This window comes from Chiloscyllium plagiosum, chromosome 16 (assembly GCF_004010195.1).
Source record: "Chiloscyllium plagiosum isolate BGI_BamShark_2017 chromosome 16, ASM401019v2, whole genome shotgun sequence".
Classification (NCBI taxonomy): Eukaryota; Metazoa; Chordata; class Chondrichthyes; order Orectolobiformes; family Hemiscylliidae; genus Chiloscyllium; species Chiloscyllium plagiosum.
In genome coordinates this window covers 58,594,186-58,607,964 of record NC_057725.1, presented here as the reverse complement: position 1 = coordinate 58,607,964, position 13,779 = coordinate 58,594,186, and the positions used below count along the sequence as shown (strand labels likewise).

General features: G+C 53.1%; 1 protein-coding gene across 2 annotated transcripts in view; it reads right to left on the bottom strand.

The window, feature by feature from the left end:
* Positions 1-13,779, bottom strand: part of creb3l1 (cAMP responsive element binding protein 3-like 1) — a 118,146-nt gene that overhangs the window by 7,120 nt on the left and 97,247 nt on the right. For both annotated transcript variants that reach the window (XM_043706199.1, XM_043706200.1), the window contains 7 exons: positions 13,180-13,349; positions 11,672-11,750; positions 8,468-8,619; positions 6,731-6,880; positions 5,861-5,919; positions 3,741-3,809; positions 691-790 (listed from right to left, as the gene is read on the bottom strand). In XM_043706199.1, coding sequence (XP_043562134.1) covers positions 691-790; positions 3,741-3,809; positions 5,861-5,919; positions 6,731-6,880; positions 8,468-8,619; positions 11,672-11,750; positions 13,180-13,349 — 779 coding nt within the window. The remainder of the gene's footprint in view (positions 1-690; positions 791-3,740; positions 3,810-5,860; positions 5,920-6,730; positions 6,881-8,467; positions 8,620-11,671; positions 11,751-13,179; positions 13,350-13,779) is intronic.

Below are 13,779 nucleotides of genomic sequence, written 5' to 3'. Positions count from 1 at the left end.
TACAAGGATGTTGCCAGGGTTGGAGGATCTGAGCTACAGGGAGAGGCTGAACAGGCTGGGGCTGTTTTCCCTGGAGCATCAGAGGCTGAGGGGTGACCTTATAGAGATTTACAAAATTATGAGGGGCATGGATAGGATAAATAGACAAAGTCTTTTCCCTGGGGTCGAGGGGTCCAGAACTAGAGGGCATAGGTTTGGGTTAAAGGGGAAAGATATAAAAGAGACCTAAGGGGCAACGTTTGCACACAGAGGGTGGTATGGGTATGGAATGAGCTGCCAGAGGATGTGGTGGAGGCTGGTACAATTGCAACATTTAAGAGGCATTTGAATGGTTATATGAACAGGAAGGGTTTGGAGAGATATAGGCCGGGTGCTGGCAGGTGGAACTAGATTGGGTTGGGATATCTGGTCGGCATGGACGGGTTGGACCGAAGGGTCTGTTTCCATGCTGTACGTCTCTGTGACTCTATAATAGACATGCAGCCTCTTTGTTGGTTCTGTGTTAACTGTCCTGCATTGGTACACTGTGACAGCAGGGGGTGGGTGGGATACAGTTGGCAATCCGCGATCTCTGCTGATACACCAGAGAGGGGTGCTCACACTCAGCAGCACCCCACTCCCCCCCCATGCCCGTGCCCGTGCCCCCACCCCGGGCTGGGGGAGATCACACACTCGGGGCTTGGATCTTACCATCAGGCAGGTTCCTGTCTGTGTTGATGCCACCCGGCAGGGACGTGGCACCTTGCCAGCCACCAGCGCCTGCAGTTTCTGCAGCTGCTGCAACAGGGTCCTGAAAGAGCAAGAGGTGGGCTTCATCATCAGAGTATTTTACCAGCCGGCGCAGCCAGGGGGGGGGGCGATGGTGGCACAGTGGGAGGTCGCAGGCCGGCCTAACGTTCTGAGGGGGTGAGTTCAAATCCCTTGGTTGTTGAGTGAATTTTGGAGGATAAAATCCCATCTGGTTCATTGGTTTTTATTTCGGGAAAGAAACTTTACCCGGCTCCGGCCTGTGTGTGATTCCAGATGTGATTGACTTTGTAACTGAATGGAACACGGGGCCAATTTGAGATGGGCAAATCCACATTCCATGGAAGAATGGTCCAGATTTTTCCCAGGTCACATCAGTTTTATTCTCTCTCCCGATCCTGTCCTGTCCTGTGTAACACAGACAAGACTGGAAGTCAAACGGGACTTGGCTAATCTGGTCAAACTAAAAGGGGGGGGGGGCGGATTTTCTAACTTTTTTGCCTCGTTTCAGAGTAAACCAACATGCGACAGACTTTAGTGACGAGAAAATGATACAATACCATGTGAAGCTGGAGACACGACTAAAGACTGGTCTTGACTGAGCTGTCTGACCAGGAGTAATTGCTTTTAATGCCCCCTCTTTACTGAAAGAAGTTTGTGATTACAGGTCAGGGGTCAGCGGTTTAACCAGCAATGTTGCTACTCCCTGCCCTGACCTCCCTTAAAAGAGATTAATTACTGGCAGTTTCCCAGCGGTAGCCACCAGATTAAACACCCAGACCCCCTGCCCCTAGCACAGCCCAAATCCTCTCGACAACACCCTCAAAGCCCGTGACCTCCACCACCTCCAGGCAGCAGACACCCCACAAGGGTTCCGGAGAGATTACCCAGGATGTTGCCGGGTATGCAAGGCTTGAGTTATTAAAGAAAGGCTGGGAGTTTTTTTATTTCACTGGGGGTGTAGGAGGGTGAGGGGCGACCCGCTAGAGGTTTATCAAATAATGAGGGATACAGACAGAACAGATGACAGCTGCCTTTTCCCGGGGATGGGGCATCTCAAGACCAGGGGGCACATTAAACTGAGAGGAGAGAGATTTTTAAAAAAGACTCCATTTGCAGAGATTTCCTGACGCAGAGGCTGGTTTGGAGTGTGGCAGCGGTGGATTTGGGGACAATGGCAAATTGTCCAAGTCACGTAGCCCCCCCCTGACCTGGGTCCCCTTCACTGTCTCTGCACCCACTGGATCTCTCCACAGGAGCATCCTGCACCCAACCGCAGCAGGCTGCAACCAAGGTTCACCGCCACGCCGATGGAAGAAGGGTGAACGCACTCTGAATGTTATTTAAAAACCTGCGTTTGTTCCAGTGACGAAAGGCTGTTGAGTAGCGTTTCCAGCAGAGGGTGCTGCTGTCCACATTCAGCAATTACCCAGCATCGCCTGGTGAAGTAAAGGGGGTCAGTGGCATTGCAGTGGGGGGGGGGGGGGGGGGATTTGTTCGGTGCTAACCAAACCTTTGCGACCCCCACAATTTGCAGCCGGTGGGGGGGGAGGAGAGGAGTCGTACTGATGAGGTGAAACAGCCCTCGGACTGTCACCCTAACTGGACCACCCATCCCTCGGACAACGGTCGCGTCTGTGAAGCGCAGGGGTCGGAGGTTTCGAGCTTTCCTGCTGTTCTGGGAGGAGGTCAACAGGTTGCATTTGTTTTTTTTTGGTCAAAGCGCAGGGAAGAGACGACGTTTCTTTGCGTTAATTCACAGGGTGTGAGCACCGCTGGCCGGTGCTGCATTTATTGCCCTGAAGATGGCGGCGGTGAGCTGCTTTGGTGGAATCACCAAGTGGAGAGGAGGCCCTTCAGCCCACTGGTGGGCTAACCCCACTTGAGCCGACGATGCTGTTAGAGACGGAGATCCAGGATAAGGAACTATCGACGCGGCGATAGGTTTCCAAGTCAGGAGGGTGGGGGTGTGTGGATTGGACGGGAACTTGCAGGGGGGGATGGTATTCCCACGTATCTGCTCCCCTGACCCAAGATGGAAGTGGTGGTGGGTTTGGAAGGTGAATTCCTGCGGTGCCTCTCTATGGATGGTACACACTGCTGCTGCTGAGCGCTGGTGAGGGGAGGGAGTGAGTGCGGAAGGTAGGGCATGGAGGGGGTGGCTTTAACCTTCATATCACCTTTCACACCTTTAAACATCCCAACGCGCTTGACGGCCAACAGAGAAAGTGTTGTAGCGCCGGCAAGCACAGCAGAGGTCAGTGCACAGCAAGATCCCAAGAGTGACACGTGATGAATAACCTTTTAATTGCTGTCTTCCCTCTCTCACACCCACCACGGTTCACTTGAAACCTGACAGAGGAATAATTACTAACTCTCACTGAACATCACTGCCTGCCCACCATTTTAGCTTTCTTCATGGGATCTCACTTGGCGCCAACTGCCTGCCAGAGGTTGTGACAGGTGATATATAAGTGCAGCTCTCCCTTTTACCCTTCCCCTCTGGTCAGCACTTGGCTCAGAGGAGTCCTGTGAGAGAGATGGAGAGGGTGTTTTGGGGTACAGGGGTATGGGACGTATGGCTGTAACATGTGGGGAAGGGGGTTGGGTTGAACAACTGGGGGGGAGGGTGTTCCTGCACCCCTACTGGGCAGGACAGGGTGCTGCGGGAGAGGGACAGCAAGAGGAGTCTGGGAGCAGACTGGAGTCCAGCCTTAGCTGTGGGGGTGGGTTTCCAGGACAGAACGGGAGGGGGTTGGGAGGTTAAATGGCTCAGAGTTTGGTATAGTCAGCGGCGCGCCTGGCAAACCACTCGCATTGATTTAGCACCTGTAACAGCCCGTGTCGCCAGACAGTTGGTGACATTGCAAAGGCCGCAGGAGGAGCCGTGTCCCAGAGCCTGGTCAAAGAGGGGAGTGCTCCTTGAGGAGTGGGGGTGAGGGGGGGTCTCCCCTCCCCTGAGGAGGGGAAGGACCGGGACACAACTCGCTTACCGATTGACATTCTCCAGAGTCTCCACCTTCTTCCAGAGCTCATTATTCTCCGAAGTGTAAGTCTCCACTCTGTCGAAAGCAAAACAGGAGGTACAGTCAAAACAAGAGGTACATTCAAAACAGGAGGTACAGTCAAAACAGGAGGTACAGTCAAAACAAGAGGTACAGTCAAAACAGGAGGTACAGTCAAAACAGGCGGTACAGTCAAAACAGGAGGTACCATCAAAACAGGAGGTAGTCAAAACAGGAGGTACAGTCAAAACAGGAGGTACAGTCAAAACAGGAGGTACAGTCAAAACAGGAGGTACAGTCAAAACAGGAGGTACAGTCAAAACAGGAGGTACAGTCAAAACAGGAGGTACAGTCAAAACAGGAGGTACAGTCAAAACAGGAGGTACAGTCAAAACAGGAGGTACAGTCAAAACAGGAGGTACAGTCAAAACAGGAGGTACAGTCAAAACAGGAGGTACAGTCAAAACAGGAGGTACAGTCAAAACAGGCAGTACAGTCAAAACAGGAGGTACAGTCAAAACAGGCGGTACAGTCAAAACAGGAAGTACAGTCAAAACAGGTGGTATAGTCAAAACAGGAGGTACAGTCAAAACAGGAGGTACAGTCAAAACAGGAGGTACATTCAAAACAGGCGGTACAGTCAAAACAGGAGGTACAGTCAAAACAAGAGGTACAGTCAAAACAAGAGGTACAGTCAAAACAGGCGGTACAGTCAAAACAGGCGGTACAGTCAAAACAGGAGGTACAGTCAAAACAGGCGGTACAGTCAGCCCAACAAGTCTACACCAACCCTCCGAAGAGTAAACCATCCAGATCCATTTTCCTACTCTACACTTAGTCTACACTCTACACTACAGGCAATTTAGCATGGCCAATTCACCCTAACCTGCACCTTTTTGGACAGTTGGAGCACCTGTAGGAAACCCACGCAGACACGGGGAGAATGTCCAAACTTCACACAGACAGTCACCCGAGGTCCTGGAATCGAACCTGGGACCCTGGTGCTGTCAGGCAGCAGTGCTAACCACTGAGCCACCCCATGTGCCCTGTGTTGGCATGTCAGAAAACCTGACTCCATACCCCCATCCAGTTCTTGCAGAATGTTTCAGTGAACATCTCTGGGTCACCCGCACCCACCAATCCCACCTCCCTGTGGCTGAACACTCCAACTCCCCCTCCCACTCTGTTAAGGACATGTAAGTCATGGGCCTCCTCCACCACCAACTGGAGGAAGAACGCCTCATATTCCACCTTGGGACCCTTCAAACACACACAATAAACATAGACTTCACCAGCTTCCAAATCTCCCCTCTCCCCACCTTATCCCAGGTCCAACCCTCCTACTCGGCACCGCCCCCTTGACGTGACCTACCTGTCCATTTCTCTTCCCATCCATCCGCTCCACCCTCCTCTCCGACCTATCACCCATCATCCCCACCNNNNTACCTCCCCCCAGCCCCACACCCTCCCATTTTTCACTCAGCTTCCCCCCCTGCCCCACAAGTTACATTCCTGATGAAGGGCTTATGCCCGAATCATCGATCCTCCTGCTCTTCGGATGCTGCCTGACCTGCTGTGCTTTTCCAGCACCACACTTTTTGACCCCCATCCAGTTCTGTCAAAGTAATCGCATATCCCCTATTTCTCACCGTTGTCAAAACATATATAGTACTGGGAAATCGACAGCCCCGAACTTTACAGGGAGTCACGTGAAAGCACGGTGACTTAGTGGTTAGTACTGCTGCCCCACAGCGTTTGGGATCCGGGTTCCATTCCAGCCTCAGCCAACTGTCTGTGTGGAGTTCGCACATTCTCCCCGTGTCAGCGTGGGTTTCCACCAAGTGCTCCGGTTTCCTCCCACAGTCCAAAGGTATGCAGGTTAGGGTGGATTGGCCATGCTAAATTACCCATAGTGCTCAGGGATGTGCAGGTTAGGTACATTAGTCAGGGGTAAATGTTGGGGAATGGGTCTGGGTGGGACACTCTTCGGAGGGTCACTGTGGAAATTATTGGGCCGAATGGCCAGTTTCCACATTGTAGGGAATCATTGACTCACATCTAGACAGAGGGCTGTAAAGTCATGTTGTGTTCGAGACTTGGCTACTTACTTCTTCTCGAGACTGTCCACGTATTCCTTCTTCTTCCTGCGGCTCTCCTGTGCAGAGATCTGAGCAGAGACAGGCAGAGTCACAGTGATAGCCTCCAGCAAGCAGACAATGGCATACCATCGCGGTGACTGACTAGTTCACCGACTTGCCCCAGACAAGGCGGGATCGCTTCAAGCCGGGTTCTGACGAAGGGGGTTCGGAGAGTTTACACACGGAATAACGGATGTGAGTTAGAGACTGGGATTAAAGTGCGCGGTGTGTGTTAACAGGATAACAGAGATCTGGGAGTGAACCGCAAGGCTGGAATATAATTGAGGGGCTTGGATGATGTATAAGTAGGATAATGGCTAGACACCTGGGAATGTGTTACAGGCCGGGATCTAACCGAACCGGATTAGATGGTTTTTGGAGCTCGACGGGAGTCAGCTACGGGCTGGAATTTAATTAAGGGGTCAACCTTCGAAAGGAAATGTCATGCCTGGCGCTAACTGCTGCATCGTTGAGGTCAATTGTGTGGAAAACAATTGGTCTTTAACGGGGGATATTGCATGACTGAAGAACAGGAAGGAGCAAGATGGTGTCACTCGTGGGTGTCTGATGATAACCATGAAGAGGCACGCAGTGCGGTAACACAGGTCCGGTGGCAATAATGGGTAACTCCTTCAGGGGCTCGGGACACCCAGCCCTGATGTACCCCATTGGCTGTACACTGCCCTTAGTGGTGTCACACCCAAGGCCTCGTTCCCTGCCCCCAGTGGATCGTGGGATGGGGCCTAGCACCAGTTTAACCGGGCCCTCTGCTTCACTATTGGCCAAAACGCACCCCCCCCCCACCTCAGTCTGTGGCGCCCCGGGAGTTCGAGCCGTTACCTTATTCTTGATTTTTCTCCGGACCCGTTTGAGGGCCTTCTCCTCGGCTTTTGTGAGGGGCAGCTTGGTGGGGATCGGGTATCCCTCGGCGATCAGAGTGCGCTTCTCCTCCTCGGTTAGCAGCAGCGGGCCCGAAGTCCCTTGGAGCTTCTGACAAGAGAGGAGAGCCCAAAGTTCACCAGACGCCTGGTCCCACCGGTTTTTAATAGATCACCTCGCCCGTGCCCACCCAGTCACATTGAGCGTCACCCTTATCAACCGACGAGCTGCGGTCATTGGTTACCAGGCCGAGATCTAGACACTTCTGCCTCCATCCCCCCCACACCCCCCCTCCTCACCCCACCCTCGGCTGTGGGGTGGTGACGCCCTTGCTGCTGTTGACCTCAGTACCCCAGCTTAGGTAGAGGTCAGTCAGTCCCTGACCCCTGCTGCACTTGGACCTGCCCCCAAACGGGGACACCCGGGGGAGGGTGGCAATGGGATCGGACTGTGCGGTCGTCAGTGCCAAGGACCCGCCCATGGACAACGGGCATTGAGTTGAGCCACAAAGGGGGCAGGTGTGACCCTTAGCACTGAGCCCCAGCCAAGGTCTGCACTGGGAGAAGGGAGAGGGCTTTGGGAGGGAACGCCACGTTTGAGAATTTGTAAAGCGAAACAACAAATTTCAATTGGTCAAAGTGACATTCTGTTATTACGTGGAAGAGCCGGTGTTGGACTGGGGCGGACGAAGTTAAAAAGCACACAGCCCCAGGTTATAGTCCAACAGGTTTATTTGGAAGCACTAGCTTTCAGAGCTGCTTCATCAGGTGATTGTCTGAAAGAGTGGTGCTCCCAAATAAACCTGTTGGACGACAACCTGAACCCGTTATTGACAATTTATTGAAGAATAAATATTTGTATAGGCCCCAGCATTATAATCTCTGTTGAACCTATTACCCGACTCATCGAGACGCTAGTGAGGCCTACAGCAGGGCAAGGTGCAAGGGAGCTGTTTCTCAGGGAGTAGGTTGGTGGAGCCAGCCTGTTCAATGAATACCATTGCCGGCTCCCCCAAGGCCTTCTACTGACATTCGGTCCATTATTCCCGTAACAACGTACCACTTCTCTCTCTGCCCTGACATAATTCCCTCTGCTGATACAATTCCCGCTCCCCTCCACTTCGGCTCACAGTCCGGGTCTCCCGGGGTGGGTTCCCGCGTTTAGAATGGAGACCCAGGGTCCTGCATTTCTCTAGCGCCTCGGTTGGCGGCAAAGTTCCCCCTCCTGCGCTGTTGCCGCGGGGATTTTGGATGGGGAGCGTGGTGGAAAATCGTGCACGGCGATCTCCCACAGACAGCATCGGATAACGCTTCAAGTGTCGGTCGTGGGTTATGCATTGGTCAGGATGCCAGAGAGAATGGCCATTTCCTCTCTTCACCTCCCCACCTCCCCCCCCCACCCCCTCCCACCCCCTCCCCAGGGTTGGATCTCCCACGGCACCGGCGAGCCACAGACCAGGAATTAACGGGGGATGGGGTGGTCAGAAGAGAACAACACTGGCAAAATACGTGTGAGGGATTCGGAGGAGGGGGTATGGGGGGGGTGGGTTTGCAGATTTCGGTGCCCATGTGAACACTCCGAGACATTTTCGCGCTCCTTCCCCCCCCCCACTCCCCCGCCAACACCCAGCGATGCTTCCCACTCAGGCTATTGGTAGCCCATAGTCGCACGCGATGGTTTTTAAATCAGCAGACGTACGTGAGGTGCGGTGAGCAGGGGCGACGATGAGATCGCACTGGACGTCCGAGCCTGTGGTCGTGCTGGGCTGGACGGGGGGAGAGACCGGGGACTCTGGGAGCCATCGCTGTCACTGCTGTGGCTGCTGGGGGGTGTTGGTGGCAGCTCCATATCTGAGGGAAAACACCAGAACAAACGCAAGTCAGGTCACACCAGGGAGACAAACCAAACAGGTCACCGCTCGGGCGGCGGGGTGGGGTGGGGTGGGGGGGTGGGGGGGGGGTAACCCCCACGTGCTGACAGAAGCGCACCTTCCATCAACTCCTTCAATCGGTCCCCTCGTCAGGACACTTCGCAAGAATGCCAATGGGACGGGACAGGCTTTCACACATAAGAGGGGTGATCCGATTGGTTGGCAAGCGGATTCTGATTGGTGAATTAGGGAATGAACTAGCCAATGGCTGTTGAGCTGAAACTGGCACAATAGCCTCAATGAGGGGGATCAGATTTAGGACTGAATTGAGAAGGAACTTTTCACCCAGAAGGTTGTGCATCTATGGACCACCCTGCCCAGTGAAGTGGTTGAGGCTTCTTAGTAAATGATTTTAAAGCTAAGATAGTTAATTGCTTGAACAGTACAGGAATTAAAGTTTATGGTGAGAGGGCAGGTGGGTGGCGCTGAGTCCACGAACAGATCAGCCATGATCTTATTGAATGATGGAGCAGGCTCAGCGGGCCAGATGGCCTTCTCCTGCTCCTAGTTCTTACGCTCCTATGGGGAGCGCGGAATCCAGTCTCCGGGACAGAAAGCACAAGGGTGGCGTCAAGCCCCTGCTTTTTGCCAGGCGTCCCCCCGCCCCCGCACCTTCTACAAAACTACTCCCATCCCACAAGACATGTCCCTCGTGACGTTCAGGATTTTATATCAGCTCCACATTCCAAAGTGGCACCGAGCAGAAAGGGAAACACCCAGCTCTCTTCCCCGCAGTGTGGGAAGAGGCCATTCAACCCATCGAGTCCACACCGACCCTCCAAAGAGCATCCAACCCCTGTACTTCCCATGGCTAACCCAGCGAGCCAACACACCCCCTGGACAATATAGGCAATTTAGCGTGACTGATCCACCTAACCTCCACATCGTTTGGACTGTGGGAGGAAACCCACGCAGACACGGGGAGAATGTGCAAACTCCACGCAGACAGTCGCCCGAGGCTGGGATCAAACCTGGGACCCTGGTGCTGTGAGGCAGCAGTGCTAACCACTGAGCCACCCATTATCAACTTCTATCTGCACGGTAGTATTCTTTCAGCAGGGGCAGGATGGAGCTGAATTCCTCAGTCACTGCCGGGAACAATCCAGAACAGATTGACCTCTTAGGGAGGCCCGAGCGCCAGACTCCAACTGGGAGGCCATACTGCAGGGCAACGTGCGAAGGTGCAGACCTGGTGTGGTCCATCCCAGCTGACGAGAGCATCTCCATGTGCCCCTTCACCTTCAGCCAAAGCCAGGCACTGGGGAGGGTGGGAAAGCCCACAGGGGTCTCAGGGTTACTTGGCACCGTGAAAGACTGAGTCTTGCCTGGGAGCTACGCTCAGGTACAGAGGCCTGAGGCCTTCGCTGGCTGCTGAGTGGGAGCTAATGGAGGATCAATGTTCACCAAATTTCATCGTAGCATAGGGCAGACTCACTGTCCCCATCCCCTGTCAGGGTAGGAACTCTTTGGCTTAATGTTGTTGACGGTGGTTTGACCTGAATAGTTCTAATAAGAAGGAGCTCTTATCTTTGCTTATTGTGCAGTGGAACCGGGGGAGACGGGCTAACAATACAGGGTAGGCCGATGAGGACTGAGATGAGGAGAAATTCCTTCACTCAGAGAGTCATGGAGCTATAACAGCATGGAAACAGACCCTTCGGTCCAACACGTCCTTGCTGACCAGATATCCCAACCTAATCTACTCCCATTTGCCAGCACTTGGCCCATATCCCTCCAAACCTTCTTATTCACATACCCATCCAGATGCCTTTAGAGTGCTGAGCCTGTGGAATTCGCCACCATAGGGTCTGAAACATGCAGTGTGTTTAAGGAGGAGCTGGAATATAGTTCTTTGGGGATGTAGCACTCCCAAGGGTTTGGGGGTGAACAGGGGACTGAAATAGATGGTCAGCCATATTGAATGGTGGAGCAGGCTCAAAGGGCTGATTGGCCCTCCCTAACACTATGTGTCTCGATACAATTGAATTGATCTGATGGATGTTATTACAGGGACTTTTAGGATGAGATCCTAAACTGTTCTCCCAGCCAGTCTGGTATGACGTGGGCAGTGGTTATGGCATTCCTGAGTATTAACCCTTTCAGGCCCTTGCATTCACTGCCGGGACCCAAGTGGTTACAAACAGCGATCAATACCCAGTAGGAGGAGAGACTGAGGGACAGAACACTGGCATTTACATGGGCTGTGAGTCTTTCAGTAAATGATTAACCAGGGGTTGAGAACAGCTATGAGACTTCTACAGCTCTGCCCAGCGATGTGTATTTAACGGCAGCGCACTGTCCCGGATGGCACACCGAACTTGTTTGATCATTAGATTGTTGTTAACGAGGATTCCAGGGCTCAGGGGGCGGATGGAGGGATTAGAATTTGTGCTCCATTTTTCCGAAGCTGGGGAATTCAATACCTCGTGCTGTAGCCAACCTCCCCCCTCCCCCACCCCACCCCACTCCCGACTCCGAGGGCAGTTCAGAGCTGGATCTGCAACATGTTGGAGTCAGGGTGAGGTTTCGTAGGGAGTGCTTCCCAAACATATTCCTGTTTGGAGGTTTGGAAACTGTGGTGATGCCTTGGGCGAGGGCAGTAGCGTGAGAGCGAGGGGAGTACGGGTGAGAGAGAACAGGAGCCCGTTGCAGACGGACTGACATCTCGCCAACTCACAGCCTTTCCCATCCCCGTGGGGAAGGCCTGCCTTAAGAGATATGGTTCATATGGTCAATGTGTAGATGGAAGCAAGGGGTTGGCACGATTAGTCACACCCGCCACTGCTGCACTCTGCTCTCAGGATAGCCTACTGACACACTGTGGGCAGACCAGGAGTGGGCCTAGCCCCCCACAATCCCCCAACCCCTCCGAAATAGTGGCGGGGGTTGGGGGGGATCTCTCATTTCCATCTGAGTGACGAGTCAGAATCTCGTGTCCATCCCTCGTTGCCATCCAGGCTGTCACTCCCTACCTGTGTGGACACTGAGGAACTGATTGAGATCTTTGGGTTCGACTTTGATGTGAGGCACTGCGCTTGGTTCAGTCTGGGCCTGTAAAGAAAAGAATAAGTGCTGGGGTGAGGATTAAAACCAGTTAATCAGCCCCACCTCACGGATAACGTTAGCTTCTGCTTTGCTGTCCCTTCCTTTTCCCTTCTAAACACAGTAACTAGGAGCAGGAGGAGGCCGCTGGGCCCACTGGTCCTGCCCCGCCATTTAAACCTGCTGACGGCCGGTCCTCTATCCCACTCTCCTCTTGCTTTCTCCCACATCCTCCTGGAAGCTTTTCACATTGAGAAGTGGATCTCCCTCTTTCTTGAAGTGTCTGCGGTAGAGAAATTCCTTCGACTCACGACCTTCGGAGCAAAGAACCCTTTCTCCGTCCCAGCTCTAAATGGTCTACCCCACATCCTGAGACTGCGTCTCCTCATCTAGACTTCCCCAGCCAGGGAAACCATTCTCCAGTCTGACTTGCTCTGTTAGAATACTGTTCACTTCAATCAAATCCCCTGTCACCCTCTCAGCTCCACGGAATACAGCCCACCTCATATGAAAGGCCCACCATTCCTGGTATCAGCTTAGCGAATGTTCTCTGCACTTTCTGAATGGCAAGTATATCCTTTCTTAGATAGAGACTAAAATACTCAGCAAGGCTCTGTATAATATCCCTACATCAAGCCCTCTTGCAACAACTGCTATCAGCCACTTTCCTTCCTAATTGCTTCCAGTGTTTGCCTGTCCACTTTTATTCACACGGACCCCTTTGCACACCAACATTTCCCAACCTATAACCATCTGTTATGGTTAGCCAGCCACCAAAACATTGCCTGAGGACCCAAAGGGACAGGCAGATTCGCCGCCCTGCTGTCGTACTGAGGACATCGGCACCTGATCTTTCCAGTGACCCGTCTTTCACCCAAGGGGGTCGCTTGGACCTCCCCCCCCCCTCCCCCCCAGTGGAGGGGAGCAGACCAGGGGTTCTCAGAGAACGGCCCATTACTGTGCAGCAGATCAATGTTCATCATCAAACACAGCACGTCAAGCTGTGTGGAGAGCTGCTGACCACACAGCAGCGCCAACGCTCAGCCCCCACTCCCAGATTAGTGTCCAATGAGATGAGTGGTGTTCTTCCAACGTGAGTAGGGAACCTATAGGACAGGGGAGGGGGGGGGTGTACCCACTCCAAAGTGGAGACGGATGGTCTGACTGTATGACAGCCCTGTCCCGACAGTGGGACCAACATTACGACTGTTTAATACACCTGACCCTCGTAGGCACAAGTCAAGGGAAGACTGTATAATGGAGCAGGGATCTTATAGAATGAGGTGACAGGATGAGACTTAAGGATATTGCAGCTTTGCTGAGAGGGAGACATGTCGGGCCTAGTCGAAGGTGGTCATCACAAGGCTGTCTTTTAACAGGGATCCTGTGAGTGAGACAGGAATCACGAGGCCCCCTCCCTTCCCAATTTCAGACATACCAGATCGTCTGTGGTGTTTGATGGTGGAGCAGAGGTCATGTGTTGCCCAGAGAGAGCTGATATCTGTGTCGCTGGTGAGACATGGCAGGGCTCTGGCAATGGGTTTGGCTCCTGTTTGATCATGATGTGTGTCAGGTCGGGTCCGAGGGACCAAATTCCACAGTTGGCCTCTGTCCAGAGAAGGAGAAAGGAACAGGAATGAGATGTGAACGCTGGTGTTTCCATCACAGCAGAGATACAGTCACACGCTCAACTACACAACACCGAATACCTTCACATTAGCATCGAAGGCAAGGCCCAGGCTCCTGTAACCATAGCAACGAGCAGGCCAAAGGGGGCTGCAATACCGAGGCTGATCAGACAATGGAAATTGGAAGAAAAAAGAACAAACCTCCTGTGACAGCCCCAAGTATACCATCATTTGCACTATTTCAAACCATTGGTTCATAAATCTAAAGGAAGTGTTCGCAGCTACATTAATCAGTAAGAGAGTGTAACAGCTCATCACTGTCACCCTCCCACCCTCACACACCCACTGTCACCCTCCCACCCTCACACCCTTACACACCCACTGTCACCCTCCCACCCTCACACACCCAC